We start from the raw sequence: 26909 nt of genomic DNA on the forward strand, positions 1-26909 counted from the left end.
TGTCCATCAACCTTAAGGGTGGTCTATACAATGTGTAATTGCATTTGCTTCCTGTTGGTTCACCTAAGGCTCCCTTGGGCTTCCATGATTTAAACACTGAGGACACTCAGACCAGATTACACTCTTCCCGAGCGTACCTGCAGCCAGAAAGAATCTTCAAGAATCTTTTTCTCTCCTTTTTTGGCCCAGAGAACGGTGCAGCGGGCATTCCTCCATTCCTCCCCCCAGTTCCCTCGTAGAGCTTTAGATGGGAAACACACACACAGACGCGCTCGCGCGCGCGCGCACCCCCCCCCCCCCCCCAATTACCTCTCTCCCACACTTACCCTTCCAAGCTGGTTCCAAAAGGGAAAAAGATCTGCTATCCAGGGCTGGAGAAAATGGTTTTTATAGTCCTTCCTCTCCTCCCCCCCACCCAAGATTCCTCAGGCAAGTGGGAGGGGAATGGGGGAAGGGCACTTACAGATCTTCAAGGACGATAAAGAGGGAAGTGGTCTTCCTTCCTCAGTTACATAATTAGGCAGCAAATGAACTGGAGCAGATTTCAAATATGTTTTTTTGAAACACTCCATGTCAATTTCATTTTTGGGACCAAAAAAAATGGCACCATGAGAGTTCACTTTTTTTTAAACACTTTAAAAAATGTGTATTGAATCCTTGTTTTAAATTCTTTGGCAGTTTCTACGTGACAGAATTTATTGAAGTCTTCCCTATTTGGTGGCTGGAGTTTTACATATATATTACTTAGTAATCAGCACAAGGACTTAAAATAAAGATGGTATTATTAACATTTTATGTTAAAGAAGAGGAAAATGAGAATGTCTCTCTGATTCTGAAACCATATTCATGAGAGACTGTGAAGACTTCAGAGGGTACTTAAAATTTCTTTGGGGACAACTTTGAACTATTCCAAAGCTAAGTCATTAAGTATCAAATAAAGATGTTTAATGAGGTATGTGGGAAAAAAAAATGGTAGCAGTCGGGAAGGCCCGGTCTTTACATTGGACTTTGAAATGTGGCTAATCTGATAAAGTTAAAGAGTATTTGCAAGAGGAAACGTTTATGTGTCCCTTTGCTGATAGGAAACTTCCTCTCCCCAGATAACAGGCTGTTAATTAATTATTGGCATAAATAAAAGCATAGGGTGAGAGATAGCTTAGAAGTTATGTGACTTAGATTTCCTTGAAATCACTATCAAAAGTCTCAGCCTAAGACCTCACTTCTCAAGAAGCTCTTCATTGGAAAAGAAATCCATTTCTGTCACTAGCCAGTTTCCCAAACTTGGATCCCAGAGGCTCTCATTTCAACAAAGCCCTTTCACCTTTGTAATACTTAATTAAATCGCCCTATATTCATTTAGGTCAAAGACTCTGGAAAAGCTGACAGCTTGAGAAACCCACCTCACTGATCTTTGACAACTCCAACCCTACGACAATGCCTGGTGCACAGTAGGAGCTCAGTGAATTTTTCTCAAATGTATTTGGTGGAATGGTAGGTCAATAGGTGCCCCAAAGTGAGTAAGTAATCGCAAAGGGTACTCCAGAGATGTGGAGAATTTGTCCATCTTCTCTATGAGATCAGAACTGGATTTGGCTCATGAATGAGGAGTCTGCATCTCCATGAGCTTTTCAATCCATATTTTTGACTTGACAGACATGTAGTCCTTTATTGATGTAGTTCTGGAAAGAAGAAAAAAATCTCGATGGTTCTAGAGTACAGGGAGAATTTATTAACTAATTAGAACCCTTAAAATGATCTGCCGCCAGAAAGAGCCTAATCGAAATGCCTGAGCCTTGGCTTCGTAAGGGTTCCACCGGCATCTGTTCTTTTCAATTCACTGTGCTTGTCCAGAAAGCCAGAGAGAAGGTGGAGCTGTTTCTAATAGACCTTGAAACAGAATGCCTCCTCATCTCTTGAATTAACTCTCTTTCACAGGAGGCAGACCAGGAGGGGTAATTAAGTGCATGGGCCTTAGCATAAGACAAAATGGGATCTAGACCCAGCACCACCTCTGACTAGCTGTGACCTTGAGAAAGTTACTTAAATGCCCCCAAGCTTCGTTGTTTTCATCAGCAGAGCAGGGATTATACACACCGACCTAACTGCACTGTCATGAGACTTGCAGGACATACCCATACAATGTATTAATACAGTGACACTCTATGCATGGTAGTCAGCATCATTATCATCAAACAGCCCACGGTAAAAACAAGGCCTGGCTAAAATTCAAGAACCCTTCCAGAATCATAGCAGTATAGCTTAGTCACTTCAAAAGTGACCTCTGAAGTCAGATAATCCAGGCCTTGCCAACTGTTAGTTGCCTGACTTGGGAAGGTGACTTAACTTGGGCCTCAGTTTTCTCACCCATAAAATGGATTCAATAATAATACACAGTTCATAGTTTTCTTCTGAGGACTGGATGTGCCAAGAAATAGAAACTATTTAGAATGTTGCTCAATACATGTTCTCTTTTTTAACTCAGCACCGAGAATAAGACATAGCACACAGTATAGCACACAGTAGGTACTCATGAGTAAATGATTTTTTTCCCTGAAATAATCTCTTGAATATAAGAAACTAATTAACGAAATCTTTTGTGTACATTTTCTAGGATAAACTTGAAACTTTTGGGGGTGGTTTGAAAGAAATACAAAGCCTAGGTAGTTACTTCATTTCACATCAGATGTCATTTTATGACACCTGTGTCAACTAAATTTGTTAATGTTTTATACCTCTGCTTAGCTCAAATACTTTGTTCCACAAAACAACACTACCTTTGCTCCCCATCCCCCCAAATTCTCTGCCACTGTCCAGGTCTTCAACTTTTTACCTATTTATTCTTTCCTTTATCAGTTGAACCTTTATCAAGCCTCATCTCCCCCCTGATGGGCTGGATTGGGAAGATCATAAATTCTTTCACTGTGAGAAATGCATTTGCTTTGCTATGACTCTGCTTTGATATTGGCAAATCAATCCCAATAGATCCTATAGCTCAACAGCATCTGAATGCACTTTCTGGCCTTGAAGACATTTTGGAACCTACTTACCAATTAATAAATAGCTTCTGTACATGGCAGGATGGAGAAGCAAATACAAGTAGCCTAACTGCCCAACTTTCCCCTTAGGCTTTACTCTGAGTTGTTTTCGGGTATTTATTCATTTCTCTGAAATAGCATTCCTCTGATAAATAAGGGCAACTTATGTTTTAGTCAACATGTGAGAGCCAGCTTCTGAACACCTAGCAAACACGGAAATCTAGACGTTGATCTAACTCCAAACGACTTTCATTCTTAATATGCTGTTCTCGCAAATGCCTAGAATAAAATTGACGGCATTTCTGAATCTTTTACATGCTGTTTCCACTAGATGAATTATTTTAGGAGATCTGAATGTTACAACATTGATGGTTACACCAAAATTCCTCCAAAGAAAACCATACAGTAGATTGCCTCCCTATGGGGTCAGGGAGATGTCTTGGTTATAAAAAAAAATCACCTAATTTATTTATTCTACCACTCAGTAGGATAAATGGTATCTTGGTAATGTCTATAAATACATGAGCAAGATCACTACTTGATAATCCATACCTGTTTGCTAACTTCTATTTTTAAGGCAGACACTTTAGACCTTGTTAAAAGGGACCATTTCTCTGTTGAACATACTCTAATCCTAACTCTCCCTTTTGCACAAAATAGTGAGATTAGGTAATACGGATGTTAGTGTGGAATGAAGGTTTTTCTAGCCACCTATAAGTAGCTTTCTCAGAGCTAAGTAATCCACAGACCCTCTTCTCAAATTGATCTCAGGGAAGAGTATCCCGTTGGAGCACATTCCTTGATAGGCCAGATAAGCCAGTCTTGACTGCCTTGCGTCTAGGTATTCGTTCATTCAAAAATTTAACAAGTGCCTACCATGTCCCAAATACCATGCCAGTTCTTAGAGTTACTAAAATGAATAAGATACAGCCCTTGTTTGCTTTTGAGTTTAATGTAGCAACTAAGCTCACATGAAAGAGTGGTGAGGGATTCACGCATTCCTTCAAAAATCTCCAAGTGCCTATTGACACACTGGGTTCAGTCCTATAGGCTGGCCTGTAGTAGGAAAAGAGAAAGACATGGAACCAGTTTTCATAGAGCTGATGGCTTATTAGGGAAGACATCACCATTGATTAAATTACACAATAAGCACTCTAATTATGGAAAAGCAGAGGATGCTTAAGAGCATATAATAAAAGGTAGAGATAATAATTGATTTTGATAAAAAAAAAAACCTACTGGAAATTAAGATACAGCAACCAGTAAAACTCAGAAACCAAGTCTTAGTAGGTTTAAATTCTTCTGCAAGCAGTTCATTCTTTCAAACAATAAGTGGGAGGCTTTAAGCTTAGCCAACAGGGTCTATAAACCCAATAATAAAAGCAGATTAGAGGCTGTTATCTGTGGTCTGTCTGGGTCCAGCTTCTCTAGATGATGACTAGGTTTTCCCATAAAACTTCACAATTTTGCACTGATGACTCCCGCAGGTCCTTTCTACTTAGGAAACTTTAATGACACACACTTAAGACATCTGTGAGAAGCTGAATAATGTCTCCTAAAGATGTCCACATTCTAATCACCAGAACCTGTGAATGTGACCTTTTATGGCAAAGGGACTCTGCAGATGTGACTAAGGATATAGAAATGGGGAGAGTAGCCTGAATTACTTGGGTGGGCCTGATGTAATCACAAAGGCCCTTACAGGAGGGAGGCAGGAGAGGAGGGTGAGAAGGTGGCTATGTTAGACAACAGAAGCGGAGATCGGAGTGATGGGGTCAGGACCAAAGAATGCAGCAGCCTCTAGAAGCTGCAAGAGACAAAGGATTGGATGTTTTTCCCCCAAGAATTCAGGGGAAAACAGCCCCACTGACATCTTCATTTTAATCCCTTAAGATTCATTTTATAGACTGATCTCCAGAACTGTAATAGAATAAATGGGTGCTGTCTAAAGCCACTAAGTGTGTGGCAACTTGTTACAGCAGCAACAGGTAACTAATACAACACTCTATTACTTATGTGAACTAAAAAGCGTCTTGGGAGTCTTTCTGGAAAAGTTAGTTTGGCACTTTCTAACCACTGGTCTATTTTGCTGCCATTCTGTCGGTAAAAGCAAAATATTCTTCATCCTCCTCCCCTTCCTTGGTTACAGTATCCATTCAGAGAAAACTATAATGGAGAACTTGATGACAATAACTAGTACGGGCAGAACTGCTGCCCTCTACCAATTTTCTTCCCTATTAACTTCAGAATTAAGTTTTCCAATCTAACTATGCTGCATTAGAGGCAAGCATATTATAGGCACAACAATTAATTTCAGTTCACCGTTTTTCTATTTTGTATTTTCAGGGAAATTGGTGGGGGGAGATGTGAGACTTTAAAATATTTGCTGATCATAATCTGTTCCCTTGAAAACGACCGATATAGTGAAGTGCTGTCCTTGACACTCTCACACTTCGGGACCCATTGAAAGAATTAGAGTGGCTGAGGGCGGTTGTCTGACAGATCACACTCCAGCTGCAGGCGATGTAAAATATGTTCTAGTCCCTGTTGTACATTCACACACCTATAACTTGATCCTCCTACACAATTAAATGGATGCATGCCACCTGCAGTAGCAAATAGGAAAACAAACAGCCTATATATGGTGAAATGCATCTGCAATAAAGTGGCTCTAGGCAGCAAATGAATGCATTGTATTATCACCAGCAAGCACATCGCAGCTCTGACAATTTTAAAACCCTAACCTGACGTAAGGAATGTTTACCAACTTTATTTTTTTAATGGAGGTACTGGGGATTGAACCCAGGACCTTGTGCATGCTAAGCATGTGCTCTACCCCTGAGCTATTCCCCCTGCCCCCGCTCTGAATATTCACCAACTTTCAAGTGCTTCCCAGTGCTGAATGGTTTACCTTTCTGGATCCACTCCTCAAGCTGTGCTTGCCCAGGAGGCTGACTTGTGCAGACTGTATCCACGGGCTTCCTTCTGCATACTGCCGTCTCTTCCATGGTTTCTGGAAGCTCTGCCCACACATTGGTAAATCATTCATTTACTAAGCTCTCCTCCAGGATGAGTGTGCATTTTGCCCATCTTACACAATCCTTTCATTCAATTTCTTCCAAGTTACATTTTGAAGCAAAGCAATTCCTCCAGAATCTATTCTATTCAAAATCAATTATTCTGCAAGGTCTGGACTGGTTATTTTAATAACAATTTGGCAACATCTGCTGCTGACATTTTTCAATAAATGAGTAATCTCTTCTAAGCTTTATATTACAGAGCTCTAGGGTCTCAGCTGAGAAGTTGTCTAAATGTTTCCACAGATGCAAACCTCTTTTTCAGGAGAAATTTAGACCTATAGGGAAGACGGATTACTCTTCATCTGGGTGGAAATAACAGTGAGACTTATATTTCCGCAACAGAGTATCAATAGTCTTGACTGTCAAGTATGGCACAGAAAGCATATGAATCTCTTTAATTAGCAAATACTTCCATCACTCACTAAAGAATTTAACCACGCAACGAGTTGATCTAGCAAAATTTTGCTAACATTTTGTTCAACATTGAACATCCACCCACTTCAATAAATAAAACTCCTACATTTTACCCCATTCTATAAATATAAAATGGTATCTCTATATTTCCCTATACATATTAATATATAATTAAACAAAGGTGTTTAATTTCATTGTTTTGCTACAACTACAAAGGACACCTCTGTACGTATCAACTTGCATACACCTGCACTGGACAAGAACTAAGGCAAAGACAAGAGGTATATTATGTTTCACTTTTTCCAACTGCATGCTTTGATTTGCTTATGAATTGTGAAATCACTTTTGTCTTCACCAATGTTCTTTTCATTTTACAGTAAACTATAATAGCATAGAAAATACAATGCAGCATACATAGTAAGGGTATTGTTTTATGAAACTTTGTTGTGGAGATATACACAGATGGATATGTATGCAGGTGTGTATACTGTGTGTGCCACAATGTGAAACATTTTTCTTACAACAGGCTATGGTCAAAATATCTGAAAATTCTTCCACAATATACACATAGAAGCAGAATTTCTGTGTCATAGAACATTTACATTTTCAACCTGACTTGCTATTGACAATCTAGTTGATGAATAAATTTATGCTTCTGTCAGGATTAAGTGAATTCCTTTTTCTTCATATCTTCAAAATATGGTATTAGGACTCTTTTTTCCTTCAATCTAATGGATTTTAAATAACTTAATGCTGTTTCAGTTTGTATTTTTCTGATTCATTAGCGGGGTGGAGCATCTTTTCGCCTTCTGAATTGCCTAACAGTATTTTTCGTAAACTTTCCTATTATTTTTCTTTCTGATCTGCACTAATTCTTTCTATATTCTGAATACTGATTGTTATCTTTTACAGAAGTTGCAAATATTTTTTCCTAACCTATCACTTTTCTTTTAACCTTCTGGTACATCTGGTCATATAGAGAGAAGTCTTCAGTTTAGATGCAGCGAAACATCTCTCTCTCTTTTTGAATGATCTGTAATTTTTACTTCTTGCCTGAAAAATCCATCTATCCCCCAAGGTCGCAAGAACACTCTCTTATATCACTTTATAACAGTGTTAAAGTTTTGCTTTTTTTTTCATTTAGGTCTTCCATTCAACTGGAATTTATCTTTTTTATGGTGAGGTCCTAGTTTTATCTTCTTTGATATGGAAACCCAGTAGTTCCCACATTGATAACTGAATAGTTCGCTCTTTTCCCACTGATTTGCATGCCATCTTCAAAAAAATGCCAAGTTGTTACAGAAGCTCGGCCTTGTGCTGGGATCTCTATCATGTTCTGTTGATCTGCCTGTCTACTGCTGCACCGACACCTGCAGCTTTATAACTTTCAATGCCTGGGATGTTGAGTCTTTTGTGTGTGCTCTTGTTTTGGGGGATTGTTGAGTATTTTTGGAACTTCACTTTTCTATATGAGTCCAAGAATTATTTTGCCAAGCTCTTTCTAAAAAAAAAAATCTTGTTAAGATTTTAATCAATATTGCCCGTCAACATCTCCATTGAAACGGCCTCAGCAAAACCAAATGCCTCCCTCCCTGTAGACCCCAGCAGAAAAACAAAAACAAAAACAAAAAACGATGCATCATAAATGTGGCCTCCTCCTCACTTCCACCTTCCAAATTCCATCTGAATCTCACTGATGGAAACTTCATTGTACCTAGAAGCCTAGCTGCAAAGGGTGTTTGGGAAATGTACATCTTAGTTTCAAAGCCTCTGCAGTATAAGATAGGATAGAACCATGGATTTTAAATTATAGTAGGTCATGAATTTGATTTAGTGGGTCACAAAATGGCATTTTAAAAAACAAAATAGAACATAATATAAACCTAGCAGTGTACCTAGCAAAAATAAACATTGTTTCATTAAAGCTTTATATATATATATATTTTTTTTCAACAAATACATCGTATAAATTTGTAAAGGTGGGAAAAAAGAGACAGAGACAGATATAGAGACAGAAAGAGATGGGAGAGGGAAGAGAGAGAATATGTATAAAACATTGCTTATTGTGGTCATGATCAAGAAAGTCTGAAGGCCCAGGCAACAGGAAGGTGAAGAGATCCTGTGCGCTAATTCACCTTATGTACTACAATATCTTGCTAAGGAAGTTTCCTTTTATTCCTTATCTGTGAATAGCTTTAAATAGGTGTTGAATTTTGTCCAATCATCTTCATGTACTTATTAAGATAATCATAAGATCTTTCTCCTGTTAATGTCCTACACTGATGAATGTTCCAACAATGCATTATCTTTGAATTTTTCTGTTTCTAAAAAATTTTACTTTTTTTTATTGAGTTATAATCATTTTACAATGTTGTGTCAATTTCCAGTGTAGAGCACAATTTTTCAGTTATACATGAACATACATATTAAAAATATTTTTAGTTATCTTTCATACCCACTGATGCCCTGACTTGGCTGCACATATCACCCATAATTTCTAGCAGATCCTGTATTTGCTCAATTTGTCAAAGATGCTGCTATACATCCTAACACATTCTCTAAGAAAAAAAGAAAAGGCTTATGTTTTACAATTCTTTATTAAATTCACAAGAAGCCAAAATACCTGCATTTTATTTAGTTTAAAAAATCCTTCATAGAATTCCAATTTAAGAACTGATGATCTAATAAGAATTTGTAATGGAGGAGTAAGTCCTATTGGAAAGCTGCATTTTAATTCTAATTTAATAGAGGGAATTATTTCAATATGCTTTTGTCAAGAATATAAATCTATCAAAAGTACCCTCATTAATTTGACCTCCATGAAAATACCTGTCCATATTACATTTACTTAAGCAGTCTCCCACGAACTTTCATTTGCTTCTTACTTATTTGTTGTATTTTATTTGTTCATTTTTAAATACTAAGGAATGTCTACATTGCTTGAAATCAGCCAAACGACAAATACTGTATTTTCCACGGGCACTGGTTTTAACTCACCAAATCGGGAAACAACAACACGGTGTCTTTCCACATATCCATGTGGTGTCAAGGTTCTGGACAAGCTGTTGATAAGAACTTTGACCCTGGAAGCCCTGGGATTTCTTATGTGTCTTACATTTCTCTTGCTGCTTTTTAGGAGAAAAGAAATGCAAGTTTGAACACAATTAAGATATTTGAAAGGATACCTTTTACAAATCACCTGCACAAACAAAATACGTTACCTATAAATTAAAAGTTTTCCAATTATTTAATCGACACAAATAGACTCATGTGCACATTCTCCACAATCAATATTCTTCAACAGTTAATAGCAAAAGGGAAAAAAATGTTTTTTTATAAAGGGCAAAGGGATGAAACTTTGCAAAAGATCATTTAGAAAGAAACAAAATATAGTGACACATCTGCATAAGCAGCTGATAGTCAGCCCAGCCTTAGCAACATGTGTTCAAACTGTGTATCCTCCCTGGCCTTCTCCCACCCTAGAATTGGGAAAAGAGGGTACCCAGGGGCCCCTAATGGAATCCTCATTTACCTCGCCAGAGGCAGAGGGGACCCCAGAGAGACGGATCCCAACTGGTCTTCAAACAGAACAAAGCCACAGCACTGGCTGTCTCTGGGTGTTGGGCCTATGAGTAAGACATTTTTTAACTTCCAGTTTCCACATTTTCTTGTTATTCCTTTTTAATTTTTAAAATGTTTTATTTATTTATTTGTTTATTTATTTATTTTTTTAGTGGAGGAGTAATTAGTTTTTTTTTAAACGAAGGTACTAGGGATTGAAGGACCTCCTGCAAGCTCAGTACGCACTCTACCACTGACATGTACCCTCCCCCCCAGTTTCCACATTTTTAATAATGAGATGAATGTATTACCCTTACAATGCAAAGAGAGCTCCAACCAACCTAGAATCACTTATATGTTAGTTTGTTGTTTTGTGTTTAACTCCACGACCACTGAAGAGCTTCTAGGCGTCTTTGTAAGTTCTTCCTTTCTTTGCCTCTTGATGGTGGGCGGGGTCTCCATCTTCCAGAGAAAGACAGCAAAATCCCACAGTTTGGGGGTTTGGGTCAGATCTGCCTGCGATTCGCAAAAATGATACTGGGAGCAGTTCCACAATTTCCCTGATGGCTAGAAACAGTAACACTTATCAGGTCTCCTGTGTCTAGGCCTGTGTTCTGGGCACACCAGAGACAAAGAAACAGTAGTAAAGATGGCTCCTCTTTCTACAGAGCCCAATACATAATCAAAGGCATGAAGGACATAAAAATACTTCAACAAATGAAAAGATACAAGTTGACATAGTGCAAACTAAGAGGTCAAAGGAAGAGGACAGGGGAGTGCTGGAGCCAGTTCGGGGTGACGCCTCTAAGGTTTCCAGAAGCAGAAATGGTGGCGACTTCTCTTTACCTCTAATGAAATTTTTCTCCAAGAGATTTAGTGGAAACAGAAATTCTGAAAACACAGACATTTTCCTAGTTGGGAAAGTGACCGAGAGCAAGGCTGTCCTACGCTTGTGGATGCCAAGTTAACGCTCCTATGTGAGATGACACTCGAACTCTATGGGAAGTACCTTCAGCACATGCTTTTGGGAAACTGAGTATGACTTTTACTTGCTTGAAAGCTGGCCGTACTTAATGAAAGCCAGCACTGCCTGTGAATTACTGTGCCTTCCAGTCTAACGAAACAGGCTGGGCTGATCGAGGCCCAGAAGAGCTCAAGTCCTTACACGCTGCCCAAGGCCCTCATTACACAACACTGAGAACAAACAGAAAATTGTGAAATGTAAATTTCTTTTCTTCCTTATTAAAACCAGCACTTCCCCTCCCCCTTTTTAACATACAAGTGCTCAACATGTCACTTGTTAACTGGCCTCCCCCTTTATAAAACGTCATCATTTACTGGGCCTGGTTTGGAAGTTATTGCTGGTACCAGAATCTGAGATGGAAATTCTTTTAGAGGTTCACACAAGCAGGAACTGAAGAAATGACATGATCTGAGTACCAAAGGGAGCTACCAGGGAGATGCAGCCACACCTGGCACTCTGAGAAAGTTACTTTGGTACTGTTGGGTTTTCCTAGTGGGTCATCTGTGGGACTAAAGGCACCGGAGCTCAAGCCAATCACTGGCCAGGAACCAAAGCGAGGGCCCAAATTTCCTCAGCTGGAGGGCCTCAGGGCACACAGTGACCTCTCAGAGCTTCTGATCTGGCCCCAAAATAAAATGCTAACACCAACTTGCCTCAAAAGATGCCGAGTGAGGAGCAACTGCAGGCAGATGTCAAGTGCGATGTACAGATTACACCTTAACGGTGCGGAGAAATATTACACAGTTGCCTTTAGGTCACCACAAAGTTGAAAAGCAATGTAATCAAACTTCTAGAAACAAATTAGCTTACCACTCTGGCATGTGGATTTGAGCAATCTGACCAGAGGTCAAAATTTGGAGTTAAACCCGAATTTTGGGCAAATTAGCAACAGTTCACTCAATGCAGTGATGTCCTCACACACAAAATTTCTTCTCCAATTTCCTTTGTGCCTAAAAAAAGAAACATCGGTCCACGCTGAGTACCTTCTACGTGTGTTCAAGCCTATCCTTCGAAGCCCTCTTCAGTTTCCTGGGAGAACCTGCCCCCGTGAGAGGCACAAAAAGGTCCTCTCCTTCCCTGGGGGACTCGGGGGCTCCTCACTTGATCATCTGAGTCTCTTCATCCGCGTCGTAAAATTCTTCCTCTTCCTCACTCTCACTCCCTGGAGGGCTCTCCTTGTCCACAGACTAAAACAGGAAGGGAGAAAAGGGCAGTGAGATGATGTCATGACATTTCTAAAATTAAATTACTGTCGAGCATTCAACTGACGAATATGTTTTTATGACATCTACCCCCCTAAGAACTCGCCCCACAAGTGTTCTAAGGAAGCTAATGAATCATCTTTATTTCTTGGAAAATCACCTGCTATTAGACCCCACCTTTGTTTTCCAGCAGTTTTGCTCACTTCTATTTAATCTAACCAGACATTCTTCTTTTTTTTTTTCCTCAAAAACTAACATCATCCAAATCTGAGTGATTAAGAAACATTCCATACCTGAGGGGGATCCAAGGTCTGTAAAGATAGCGCTTCCTCCCCTAGCCTCCGATAGGAATACACCTGAAGGTCAGAAAACGTCTCTAGCAATGGGCTGTTGAGGGTTTCTGGCAATAATAAACTCAGGAGGCCTGAGGTCAGCCCCGTGGCTCCGAAGACAATGAAGGGTAAAGACCACTGCACATACTTCTGTAGGGGCAGGGAGTGGAATGAAAACAAACAAAGACTCCGTTAGCTTCCTGGCAGGTCACATCACAGGTTTTATGACCGAGGACCTGTCCTGGTTACCGTCCAGGTAACCTTCCCACAAGAATACACTGTAAAGTCCTTCTTCTTCCACTACAGTCACCAGGCACAGAGATGGGAGTGAGTAAACCAAAAAGACAGAGCAGGCCTGCGGATCAGAAGCTGCAGGCTATTTTACGCGTTTACGCGAGGTGGGGACTGGGGGGAGGAGGCCTTGACTGTCTCTGAGCAGGGCGGATGCAGCGCAGTAGCGCCGGATTCACTCAGCACCGGAGCTGAGAAGCACAGGGTGAGAGGTTATAAACACCCTGAAAAGGGAGACAAAAGCCTACAGAAACCTACACACGTGTTTGAAAACCTGATCTGAACATCAGGGCTGGTAGAGGGCTGGTCCAAAAGATATTCTCAGGAAAATGTAAACAGTTCGTTTACATACAAACGGGTTCAAAGGTCACACCCCAGTCCCTGCAGGAGGTGGCTCTGGGGATTTCTGAGCTGATTACCATTCCTGAATTCCTTCACGGGAGCCACCCAACTTTGTCGTCTCCTGGTTTGGGCTTCCAAATTCTGTGGATCAGACCTCTACAAATCAGGGTGTCCCCTCTGATCATCTTTTCCTGATTTTTCAAAAGTGAAGAAATGATGGAGAAGGAGAGGGAGGAAGGGAGGGGGAGGGAGAGGGAGCGGGGGGAGGAGGAAGTCTGACCTCTGGCCCTCTGCATGCAAGCACATGCCTAGAACTGTAGGTTGTACACGAGTTGTTCAACCAAGGGGAACTTGGCCCTCTCACCTGTTCCCAACTTAGCGGGAATCAGTGGAGACACAGAGCTGGGTGTTCTAAGGCTCTGAGAGAGCCACCCAAAGGCGGGTGTCTTTAATGATAAACACCTCTTGGTGGACACATTTTGCAGAATGGAACTAATATGACTCCTTCATAAGAGGGGGCTCGTGATCTAAAATTGATCATGAAACATGAAGAGATACTCAGAAAAAGGAAGTGTGTCACACTTCCTCAGGAAAAGAAAGGGCTACAATGGCATTTCAGAGATGTCTTGTACTAGGATGTGGTGAATAAAGATGCCCGAGTGATGAGCAGTTACCTGCGGAACAGGCTCACAAGCCCCGCTCTCCCGTCAAGGAGTCTTGGCAGGGAAAGTCGGGCAGGAGACCAGGCAGAGATGTGCACAGGGGCTCCGAGGAATCTTTCTTACAACCTGGATGGATTTTAGGGCTGTCATGTACTCTTGTTCCCCTTCCATATATTTCTCTTCTAATTCTCTTTCCCAAGTGGTGTGCCACATTCTCCTCTTTAATACAGGGGTAACAACAATGCCTGCCTCATATGGCTGCTGTGAAGACTGCACGAGACGATATACGCAGAGGGCTCAGCACTGAGCCCAGCACACAGCAGAAACTTAGGAACTGTTCACTGACCGACTAACTGACCCATGGAGACCAGAAGAGGCAAGCTGGCATCAGCTCTCTCTCCAGTGAATAGAGACCATCCATGGCAAGGGTCCATCTGCCCTGACCCATCTTTTATCTAAAAGGCACAAGGTTCACATATGTGTCAGGCTGATCTTCAACGGCAGCTGTTTGTTACCTCTTTCTACTCAAAAGCACAAAGCAGAGACTCAGGAAAAACAAAATTAGGAGGTACAAACCAACCAGTGAGGGGACGAAGGGAGCAATAATCCCACCAACTCGGGAGAACATGGAACAAGTTCCAAGCCCAACGTTCCTGAAAGGCATAAGAGAAAGGAAAATCAGAAAGTTCTAGTGGGAAAACTGAAAGACTCTGGGGCATGGTGCACCCTAACATGTCCCAAAGGGGAAGCACAGGACGTGAGGGTGCTGCCTGCTAGGACTTTTGGTGATGCTGCAAATGTGCCCTGTCCAACGTGGAAGCCCCAGACACATCCGGCTACCGAGCCCTCAGTGTGATGGAGACGGAGAAACAGAATTTTCCATTCACTTCATTTTAATTCATTTAAACAGCCACATGCGGCTAGTAACTACCATACTGGACAGGGCTGGGACAGAGGCTGGTGCAGAAATGAGCATGTGAGTATTTCTTGTTAAATGTTCTGAAGGGTTTTTGTGTCTTAGGTTTCCCATCAGTTAAAACAGCTATAGAAGAGCCAGGACTTCATGATCTGAAAAGTCTGCCCACTTCTTCAAACTCAACTAATTAACTATGAAAGGGTCAGGCATATACCTAAGAACTGACTGAGCACAGATTCTCAGGAAACCAAGAACATTACCCCCTTGGGGAGCGTGGGTATCAGCGAGGGGGGGAGGAAGGGAGGATGATGACGTTACAGACAGGGTGACCGTACGTCAGCCCGTTACCCCAGCCTAATTGTTAATAATGCCCACATTCACTCTCAAAAGTAACCCAGTTTGCACCAAATGGTCATCTTAGTTTTACAGCCAACAGCCAGAGAAAAGTAGGTGGCGGGAACAATCAGGCAATGACCAGGTGACTGCATAACCTCATCTCTTACCGGGAAAAAGGCAGACAGAACCACTGGGCTCCTGGCACAGATAAGGGAAACGGAAGGCTCTGATTGGAATGATTCTCACAAGAGTCTGGGGAAGAGCTGTCTGGGGGGGTACAGCCTAGCCCACACAGGCAGTTCTGCAAAGTCTAAGCTGGACTCCTACCCTTCAAGTTTAGGTGTTTTTTTTTTGTTTGTTTACAAGCTTATTTTATGAGGGGGAACTTAGAAATGGTTGGTTTTGATATAAGTAAGCATGGCCAACTGACTAGAAACTACCTTTCACAACTAATTTGTAAATCTCATATTCACTTATTACCGTACGGAATTACCTTTTTAAAAATACATATACTTTGTGCTAAAATACAGGCTCTGTGATAACAGGGACCTTGTCCCCTGGTCCATCATGTGCCTGACACAGGAGGGGTGGCCAAATAAAGTGAGTCCACTGAAATAAAAATGGCATCTGAGCACTACCGGGTGATGGGACGTGCGTAGGGTAGAGACCTTCTCTTGTGATTTACACCAGGGAATTCAGCCCGAGATTAAGCTACGTCTTCCTTAGCCCGGCGGGCGAGGAGCAGTGTCCACAGGTGTCTGGGCTCACAACTGCTTGCTGAGTGGCTGCTGGGCCCCAGTCACTGTTCTCCAGGTGAGGGGAGAACCACGCCTCCGGTGATGCAAAACCCTCCAGCAGGGCGCAGGCCCAGGGAAGGAGAGGGGAGAGGGGGCTGAGTGTGGGGCGTACCTGATGACTGTGGGGTACAGCTCCGACGTGTAGATGTACACGATGTTGAAGGCCGCACTGATTGTCAGCTTCCCCAGCAGGGACAAGGAATGGCTGTTCACCACCGCAAACACCCCTGTGTCTGAGGAGAACAAGAGCGACGCCTGTGAGGTCCTTAGGGGAGGAAAACTCCTCCAGGTGACAGATTTAATTCTGAAGGAGCGAGAGGCGCTCCTATTGATCTCAACCCACGAAGAGGTACTGTAACCGAACACACATCCAGAAGGTGTGGTCATCACACACAGCACACACGCAAATACTTCTCGGCGTTTAGCCCACTCCCGGGAAATCTCACACCGTGACTGTCACAACGCGTGATGAAGCCGGCATTCACCCCAGAGCAACAGAGCTCCCCGAAAACTTCCGTACTGGAGTCAAGTTTCCAGAAAAGTCTATTTAAGGGTGTTACTCGCCTCTCCTTTCTTCCCAACCTTGTTCAACAATCAATGATGTAAAATGATGTAAAATCATTCAGCGTGACAAACCTGCGCACGTGAGAGAAGAAAGTCCAGTCCTATCCAGTTTGCATTCTGTTTGAGGTTCCGTTGCAAAGATAAGGAATAATCCCATTAAACTACCATAGAAGATATAAAACTTAATGTTCTTTCACAGCAAAAAAAAATGTGACAATGAATATATGTATGTTCATGTATAACTGAAAAATCATGCTCTACACTAGAATCTGACACAACACTGTAAAATGACTATAACTCAATAAAAAAAAGTTAAAAAAAAGAAAAACAAAAGAAAAAAACCTTAAAAAAACCCCAAAAACTGAATGTTCTTTAACAAACAAGACTAAGCATGGAGCTACTTTTAATCCTTCCTCCTTTCCAACTTCGTACTTGGATTATTGATCCATAATGATATTTGAGTTTCTTAAGGGAACGTTTTTACATACAATGCAAAGATACCATTTATGTCTTTTCATTTCCTTATCAAAAATATTATCAATTGTCCAATGGTTCATTCCTTTATTAACACTATCTTCTCTGGGATCTCACAATTTAATTATTCCCTTGCAAACAGATTTAACACCTCCCCTTCAACAACCCACTAGCTTCTACCTTCAAGAACACAGTTTTCTCCTTTGGAAGAAAAAACAAAAATGCTCACTAACTCTATGATACTTTCTCCCCTTCACTATCAAACGTCTCCAGCGAGGGACCAACCTTCCATTTCTTCAGATGCATCTGCCCAGTAACTCAGTACAATGTGGCTTCAGTACCACCCTCTCTGAAACTTCTATTCTTGAATGTTGACAGCAATGTCCTAATCACCAAGGTAACTGCCTCTCATTCTCCTTGACATTTCGGCCCTAATAGAACACGCCTGCCCCTTCCCTGGGACTGCATGCTTGGCTCATCTAAACCACTCTTCCCTTAAATAACTCAAGTGCAATCAATATCCTCTCCTTCCTTTGACCTCCACTGCCTTGATTTTCCAATCCCTGCAACCGGCATGCTTCAGACACTCTCTGGTAGCTGCTTTTTTTTTTTCCATCCGGCCTGCCCAAAATGTGTTTTGAGTTGTCTCAGGCTAAGGCCTTGTTTGTGTCTGTTTCCCTCACAGCACCTCCCACAGTATGATGCACAGGGGTGTTCACTAGACATTTAGTGAGCGAATAAGGGTAAGGACTACAATAGGAATTAATTTGGGTGAAAAAGAATCTGTGTTCATGCTCTCTCAACATCTGAAGAGGGAGGCACATAAGACCCTCCTTTCCAAAGTGCAAGCTTCACATTTCCAGCTTGACTATGAAATAAATCCTCATCTACTTTAAAGATGGCGTCCTGCACGCAGTGGCCCAGGCTCTGCCAAACTCCACCATCTGCGGCCGCCTTCTCTTCTGCCAGGCTATTTGGAAGGATATGTAGGCAGTTTTAGGTACTGAATATATTATTTTAAGCCATGAGGTGCTTGTGGAAAAAGAACCATGCCTTTCAGCATTCACCCCAAGATATACGTCTGCACTTCTGATATCTAACAATTTTAGTTAAACCAATAATGAGGGCAAATTAAATGCATCAATTATTTTCCAGAAACCTGAGTGAGTCAGGAAGAGGTCTTGGGTGGCACTGAAGCAAACAGAAATGTGCACATTTGCTTGACTACAAATGATCTTTGGGACTGTTTTCAACCCATATAGGATGGCATCTTTCAGAACTGTATTGCAGACACTCTGTGACATCTTTAAAACTTGTCAGGGGATTGCCATCCTGAAAATTAAATTCAAATAACATGTCACAGAAGGCTTATCATCTAAACGCCCACAAGTCCCAAGTCTGGAAGAAGTCTCCCAGCTCAGGACACTTCCGGCTGCGGCCCATCTGGGGAGCCTGGCTCCAGCTGCATACCCACAGGGAGCCACCTCCAGCCTGACACCTCATCTGATGCTTGCAACTTGTCTCCTATGTTCTGGCCAGCAGAGTCTGCAGTGGCCACTTGAACCTGGGGGAACTAACTTACTCCCAAGGTAGCCCATGTCAATTTCAGACAGCTCTATTAGAAAATTATTTCTTAGCCATCTGTGGAGCTGCTGGGTTGTTCAGGAAGGCACTGCAGCCACTGGGCTGGTTCCCTGGATTCCTGATCTTGAAAATGAAGTCAGATATTATTGGCTATTACCAACAAATGTTCAAAGTGACTGTTTAGGAAAAAAGAGCGATTTAATAAGAAAAATTAAGCTCAATTATCTTGGGGGGAAGAAAATATTATTTTCAGAACACTTATATCCTTCCAAGTACTGAATTCAAGAAGTCATACGTTTATTCCAATGATGCAGCTACTAAAGACATCATTTTTATAATTAGTTATCTGAAGTTTTCTCAGAGGCCATTTGTGATCACTAGAACAAAATGTCTCAGTATGTTACAGTCACATTTCACTGACCCAAAACAGTAAAAATTCAACTTAATCATCCACTTCATTCACTGGGTGATTATAGTAAACTTCTATTGTTTAGGCCTATGTTAAAAATTATGGTGCAGCCACTATGGAAAACAGTATGAAGATTCCTTAAAAAACTAAAAATAGAGTTACTCTATGATCCAGCAATCCCACTCCTGGGCATATATGCAGAGAAAACTCCAGTTTGAAAAGATACATGCACCCCCAATGTCCACAGCAAGCAGCATTATTTACAACAGACAAGACATGGAAGCAACCTAAATGTCCATTGACAGACGACTGGATAAAGAAAAGAAGATGTGTGTATACACACACACACACACACACACACACACACACACTGGAATACTACTGCTATTTGCAGCAACATAGATGGACCTGGAGATTATCATACTAAGTGAAGTAAGTCAAAGACAAAGACAAATATCATATAATATCACTTACATGTGGAATCTAAAGAAAAAATGATACAAATAAACTTATTTACAAAACAGAAAGACACTCACAAACATAGAAAACAAACTTATGGTTACCAAAGAGGAAAGTGGGTGGGGATAAATTGGGAATTCAGGACTAGCAGATACAAACCACTATATACAGAATAGATAAACAAGGTCCTACTGTATAGTACTCTATAGAGAACCTAATATAATAACTTATAATGAAAAAGAATCTGAAAAAGAATGTGTATATATATATATATCTGAATCACTATTCTGTACACCAGAAACTAACACAACATTGTGAATCAACTATACTTCAATTAAAAAAAAAACAAACCTTTAAGACAGCTATAGGTCCTCTTGTATGACACATAAGTTGGGCAAAGAACCACAATTCACTTTACTTCCTTTTGGCTTTTTTTTAAAGAAAAATACCACATATGCAGAAAATTCTGTCTCTATAGTTTCGCCATTTCTAGAATTTCACATAAATGAAATAATTCAGTTTGTAGACTTCTGTGTCTGGCTTCTTCTAGTACAGCATAATGCTTTTGAAATTTACCCACGTTACTGTGTGTATCACTAGGTCACAGCTCATTCCTCTGTTGTTGAGGAATTCTGTGTATGGATATACCACAATTTGCTTATCCATTCCTCAGCCGAGGGGCATTTGGGTTCCTTCCAGTATGGGGCTATTATTAATAAAGCTACTGTGAACATTTGCATCAAAGTCCTTGTGTGGATCTATGTTTCTCCTTCTCTTGGGTAAAGTTGGGTTGGACAAATGTATGTTGCACTTTAAAGTAGCTGCCAATGTTTTCCAGAGCATCTGTACCATTTTTTTGTTTCTATCAGCAGTGTATAAGAAAGTGTTTCCATTCTTTCTTATCATTGCCAACATTTGGTATTGTCAGTGTCTAATTTTAGCCATTTTAATAGGCATGTAGTGGTATCTCGTGGTTTTAATTTCCATTTCCCTAATGTCTGATGATGTTGAGCATCTTTTCCCATGCTTATCTTCCATTTTTATATTCTTTCGGAGAAGTGTCTGTCCAAACTTTTTGCCCATTTTCTTCCACATTACTGAAATTGGAAGAGTCCATTCTGTCTTCTGGGTACAAGTTCTTTATCAGGTATATATTTTGCAAATATTTTTCCCAGTCTGTATCTTGCTTTTCATTTCCTTAACAATGTTTTTTTACAAAGCTGGAATCTTAATTTTGATGAAGTCTAAATTATGGATTTTTTTTCTTTTTGTGCTTTTTGTGTCATATTTAAGAAATGTCTGCCTAACCCAAAGTTACTGAGATTTTCTTCCATGTTCTCTTTTAGAAGTTGTGCAGTTTTAGCTTTTACACTGTTGATGAAAAAAATGAACCACCTAAAAGTTAAGAATCGTGTTTTATTTGGCAGACATACTGGGGTCTTAAGCATGGGAGACAGGCTCTCAGACAGCTCTAAGGGACTGTTACAAAGAGGTAATGGAGGAGCCAGGATATATGAGGTTCTGGAAAAAAAATCCACAAAAAACAAAAACAAAAACCCCCCAAAACCCCCCAGGTAACTGGACTATCAAAAGATTATTGTTAATGAAAGAAAAACCAGACATCTCAAGTTAATGAATTTAGAACTTTTCTATGTGTGGGAAGATGCAAGAACCTGGGCTCACTGAAATCATTCCTCTGATATGAATCTTAACTATCTAGGGCCAGTATCCTGTATTCTCCATCCTGAATTCCTTCAGGGTGCACCTTCAGGGGTGGGGCTGCTGCAGTGGCTGATGGCTTGATGGCCACAGCATCCTCAGTTTTTTGATATGGCAGGTGACATTCTTTGTCCACACACTTAGGTCTACCATCCATTTCAAGTTAATTACTGCATATGATGTGATGTGCAGATGTGGCATGCAGATCGAAGTTAAATTTTTTACATATGGATGTCCAATTATTTCAGCACTGTTTGTTGAAAAGATTTTTTCCTCACTGAATTGACTTATAAAAAATCAATTGACCATGTGTATTCTTCTCTATGTGGGTTATGATTGAACAAAACATTTTTAAAAGGTGAATAAAATCTCAGTCCCCCTCAAAAAATAAAATAAAAATCAACTGACCATATACATGGGTATTTCATACTCAATTCTGTTGTTACCTATATATCTACTCTTATGACAACATTATACTATCTCAATTAATGTAATTTTGTAGTAAGTTTTAAAATCGGATAGGATAAGTCCTCCAACTTAATTTTTTATTTTGGATATTCTAGATCCTTTGCATTTCTATAAAAATTTTAGTATTAGCTTGTCAATATCTATCAACAAAAAGAAACTTGCTGTAAATTTTATTGGGATCGTGATGAAGATAGATTGATTTGGGGAGAACCGACATCTTAAACAATATTTTCTGATCCTTAATCATGAGAAGCTTTTCTCTTATTATCATCATCACCACCAATTCACTTATTAAGCCTTCTTTAATTTCTTACATCAATGTTTTATATTTTATAGTTTTCTATAAGTCTTATACATATTTTATAAAATCTATCCCGGGGGGAGGGGAATAGCTCAGTGGTAGAGTGCATGCTCGGTGTGCACAAGGTCCTGGGTTCAATCCCCAGTTCCCCCATTTAAAAAAAAAAAAAGGAATTAGTTCTAAGTATTACATATTTTTAATTTTTTAAAATAAATGGTATTGTTTTATTTCAATTTTGAACTGTTTGTTGCTAATATATAGAAATAAAATTATGTCACGTGACTCTGCTAAAGTCATTGATTAATTCTAATCAGTTTTTTTATGATTTTCTATGGATATATAGAAATAAAATTAGGTTACGTAACTCTGCTAAACTCATTGATTAATTCTGATAGATTTTTTTTTTAGGATTTTCTATGGAGACAATCATGTAGTCTTGTGAATACAGACAGTTTTACTTCTTCCTTTCCAATTTGGATCCTTCTAATTTCTTTTTACTGCCTTATTGCATTTGCTAGTAATTTCAGTACAATGTTCCATAGAAGTGGCAAGAATATCCATTCTTGCCTTTTTCCCTGATCTTAGGGAACAAGCATTTAGTTTTTCACCATTTAATGTGATGTTAGTTGTAGGTTTTTCTTTATCAGGTTAAAGAAACTTCTACTTCTAGTTGCTGCTAGTTTCTGTAACAAATGGGTGTTGAATTCTGACAAATGTTCTTTCTACTTGTATTGAAATGATAGTATGATTCTTTTTTTCCTTTTTGGTCTTTTAGTAATTAACAGTGATTGGCTTTTGAATGTTAAACCAACCTTGCACTTGCTGGATAACCCCTGCTTGGTGGTCACAATGTATTACCCTTTTTATTCATTGCTGGATTCAATTTGCTAATATTTACTTAAGGATTTTTACATCTAAATTAATGAAGAATGCTGTTATATAGTTTTCTCAGAATGTCTTTGTTTGGTCTTAGTATCAGGGTAATTGCTGGCCTCACAGACTGGGTTGGAAGAGTTATTTCCTCTTTTTTTTTTTATTTTTTAGAAGAATGTGTAGGATTATATTACTTCTTCCTTATGTGTTTCATAATTTACCAGGGAAGTTATCTGGGCCCGGAATTCTCTTTGTGAGAATGTTTTAAACTACCAATTACATTTCTTTACTGGATTTAGGGCTATTCAGGTTATCTATTTTTTGAGTACATTTTGGTAGTTGGTCTCTTACACGGAATTTATGTTTTGCCTAAGCTGAATTCATTGGTATAAAAATGTTGATTAACATTCCCTTACAAATACCTACAGTGTCTATAGTCATGTCCCTCTTTCAGTCCTGATATTGGTAATTTGTGTCTTCTCTCTTTTTCCTTTATTAGTTTGGCTAGAGATTTATTGATTTTATTGATTTCAACAATCAGCTTTTGGTTTCATTGATTTTTCTATTATTTTCCTGTTTTTATTTCATTGATTTTGCTCTTATATTTATTATTTCCTTACTTCTGCTTACTTTGCGTCTAATTTGTCACTTAAAAAAAAAACTTGTCTTTTATTTTCTTAAGGGAAAGCCTGGATCATTGATTTTAAACCTTTTTTTTCTGGTATATTTTTAAATTATATATATAAACCTCCCCTGAAGCACTGTTTTACTGCATCCCACAGAGTTGATATGTTGTACCTTAATTGTTGTTTAATTTAAAATATTTTCTAATTTCCTTTGTGATTTCTTCTTTGACCCATGCATTTTTAGAAGACTGTTTTTTAAAATCCAAATATTTAAGGATTTTTCTGATATCTTTCTCTTGCTGATTTCTAGTTTAATTCCATTCTGGTCTAAGAACTTATTTTTGCAAGATTTCAACCCTTTTAAATTTATTGAAACTTGTTTTCTGGCCCAGAACATGGTCTCTCTTGGTAAATGTTCTGGATGCACTTCAGATGAAACACCTACTCTTCTGTTTTAGGGTAGTGTGTTTCACAAATGTCAATGAGGTCACATTGACTGTTCAAGTCTCCACATCCTTAATTCTTTTCTGTCTACTTTTTCTATCAATCATTGAGAGAACATATTGAAATATCCAACTATTATGCTGAGTTTGTCTATTTCTCCTTTCAATTCTATCCATTTTGTTTCCTGTCCTCTGAATCTGTTATCAGATGTATACACAATCAGGACTGTAACATCTTCTTGATGAACTGACCACTTTCTCATTACGTGTTTACAGTTTCCATCAAATCTGGAAAGCAGGTGAGCATCATTTCTGCAAATAGCTTTTCTTTACTTCCTCCTTCTTAGGCTCTAATGGCACACACCCTGGGCTTAGTGTTGTCCTACGACTTTTGTTTCATTCTGGAGTTTATTCTGTTATGTCTTTCTCACGGATCTTCTGTAGTTAATCTCATTCACTGCATTTTATTTTTCATACAGTGTATGTTTCATCTCTAGATGTTACGTATCTTTTTTCATATCTTCTGTTTCTCTGCTCATTGTGATCATGCTTTCTTCTATCTTCTTAAACAAATGGCATATATCTGTAATAGATGTTTTAAGGTTCCTATCTCCTCACTGTATTATCTGTATCACTTTTGGTTTTGTTTCTATTGACCTCTCTCCTGGCTTTTCCCACTTATTTGCATGCCTGGTAGTACTGACTGGATGTCATAGCTTGTGACTGTTACACGGTTAAGTTCTGAATTTTATTGTATTCCTTTGAACACTGTTGTTCTTCTTCCTGGAATGCAGTTAAGTTACTTGGAATCACTTAATCCTCTGAATTTTTTAAGCACGTTTAAGGCAAGCAGAGAACAGCCTACAGTGCTGGGCTACTTTGACACAGAAGGTCTCTACCCAATGTTCCACACGTGGCTGAAGAGAACACAAACCAGGCACGGCCTGAGGTTCCCAAAATTGTTCCACCTGCTCCCTTCTGGTGGCCCTCTCCCCAGCCTCAGTAGCTTCCTCAAATGCATGCACAGATCAGTAAGCAGCCAAAGACTCACAGGCCCCTTCAGCGATCTCTGGAGTTCTTCCTCTGTGTATCTTCCTCCTCTCCAGAATTTTGTGCAGCAAATCCTAGCCATTTTGACCTCCCCAAGCTTTACTATCTGTCTCCTCAATTCTGTAAGAGCACCAGGATTCACCAGGCTCCAAGCCCCCTCTGTGCACTGTGGTTTGGAGACCCGAGCTTGGGCACTCCTGGGGCACCCTTTGTTTTCCTTTCTCTCAGGGATCCCATCTGTCCTCTGCAGCCTGTTGTCCAATGTCTGAAAATCAGTGTTTCTTACATTTTGTCTGGTTTTATAGTTGTTTTAAAACAGGAGACTAGCTGGTCTCCATTACTATCCTAGCCTGTCAAAATGACAGTTCCTGCAGCATTCTATTGTCAACACTCATATGGCACCTTCTGTCTTTTATTGTTTTTATTTTCGTTTCTGTTTTTATGGATCATTCACTTTCCTCACTAGACTGTAAACTCTTTGAGGCCCAGAGCTAGGTCTTAATTATGAACAGTACCCCATATATACCAGGCCCTTTAAAAGTCAAATGACTAAAGAATGGGCAGGTGAGGCTGAACACAGAAACGAGATATGAAGGTTCTGCTAGAGCTGAGTTTGAGGACACTCCCTGTTTATCCAGTCATGTGCTGGGACTTCCTGGTATTCAAATCCTCTGGTAGAATCACAACCACCAGAAACTTCCTTTCAACCTCCTGGCCCAGTGCACCCTGACATGCCAGGTTCTTGAACCCAGGCTAATTCCCAGCAGGCCTGCCCACTGAAGAGTTAAGAATGGGCCCAAATCAGGCAGCATTAATTCCCTAAGGCTACAGCTTCACCATATGCAATAAATACTTTGGTCCTAAAACTCTAAGAGGGCAAACCAGCATTTCCCAAAGAGTACTGACTTTAGAGTCAGAGAAACCTGGAATCTAAATCCCAGGTGTGCTGCTTACTCGCTGTGCAACCCTGGACAAGTTGCTTGACCTACCTGAGCTTTAATTTCCTTAAGAAATGGGGATAATATGTAATACCGTCTACATATTTGGAGAACCCAGCACATAGTCAATACTTAATAAGTGCTTGCCAGTATTGCAGCTTAATTAGGAACCTTCAAGAAAGGATAGAGACAAGGTAAAATGTTTAATGACCAATCTGTGGAAAAAATTAGCGACCACTTGGTAACACTGCTCCCAGGGGAGACCATTTACTCAGGGGCCAACCATGGTGCACGTATGTACTGGATAGGGCACTTCTGTCTAATAATTACCAACCACAGGCTGAGGAATGCCAAGCAATCTATTTTCTGGCTTCCTGGCTCTCTCTTACAGCAGCATGCCTCTGTCTGTGCCTCAGGTGCAGAGGACCACCATCATATGCAGATGCTGAAAAAGAGTTTGCAGGTGGCGGGACACCTAAGTTGGCAGAAAGGAGAGAGTGAATGCACGTTTGGTAGGGAAAAGTGAGGGCAAATGAGCATACAAAGCAGTGAGAAAATGAGTGGTCACCAAGCTCACATGAGATGTTAATAGGATTTTTCAAACTACTAGTTCTCTCTCTTAATATATACTCATCAGGACTTTCATAACAGGTAGCTTAAAGCTCAGAACTTTGAAAAAAATTGAGATTTAAAAGAAAGCTATCAAAATATATTGAAGAGTAAAGATGAAAGGTTCAAAGAAAGTTTAAAGAACAAATAGCTTAAAGAAGAGAAGATTCAGGAATAGTTAGATGACTCCCTGCAAGCAGAGAAAGGATTATGCAAAAAAAAAAAAGGGGGGGGGTGACCATCTGTTCTCTATCTCTAGTGATGAATAAAATGAAAGGAAATGGGCTCAGTTGTAGTGGAAGAGGATGATTCTAACATTCTAATGGCTATTAAAAATAGAAACAATTTGCTAAGGGACATGGTGGAATTTCTTTCCCTGGAAATCTTCAAAAATAGATAG

At 39.9% G+C, this 26909-nt stretch overlaps 2 protein-coding genes across 6 annotated transcripts in view; both read right to left on the reverse strand.

Annotated features, from left to right (window-relative positions):
- Positions 1 to 7264, reverse strand: part of MAB21L3 (mab-21 like 3) — a 265078-nt gene extending 257814 nt beyond the window's left edge. Inside the window, exon 1 of the mRNA XM_032486968.1 lies at positions 5947 to 7264. Within this exon, the coding sequence (XP_032342859.1) occupies positions 5947 to 6084 (138 nt within the window). The 5' untranslated portion in view covers positions 6085 to 7264. The remainder of the gene's footprint in view (positions 1 to 5946) is intronic.
- Positions 7265 to 7378: 114 nt separating this feature from the next.
- Positions 7379 to 26909, reverse strand: part of SLC22A15 (solute carrier family 22 member 15) — a 73717-nt gene continuing 54186 nt past the window's right edge. Inside the window, exons 9-13 of one of the 5 annotated variants that reach the window (XM_032486964.1) lie at positions 16105 to 16225; positions 14524 to 14596; positions 12610 to 12798; positions 12216 to 12301; positions 7379 to 12064 (exon numbers count right to left, since the gene is read on the reverse strand). In XM_032486964.1, coding sequence (XP_032342855.1) covers positions 11962 to 12064; positions 12216 to 12301; positions 12610 to 12798; positions 14524 to 14596; positions 16105 to 16225 — 572 coding nt within the window. In that variant the 3' untranslated portion in view covers positions 7379 to 11961. Of the gene's footprint in view, positions 12302 to 12609; positions 14070 to 14519; positions 14597 to 16104; positions 16226 to 26909 lie in introns of those variants that run through there. The other 4 variants (XM_032486965.1, XR_004322599.1, XM_032486967.1 and 1 more) reach the window with 4 other exon arrangements.

This window comes from Camelus ferus, chromosome 9 (genome assembly GCF_009834535.1).
Source record: "Camelus ferus isolate YT-003-E chromosome 9, BCGSAC_Cfer_1.0, whole genome shotgun sequence".
Taxonomy (NCBI): domain Eukaryota; kingdom Metazoa; phylum Chordata; class Mammalia; order Artiodactyla; family Camelidae; genus Camelus; species Camelus ferus.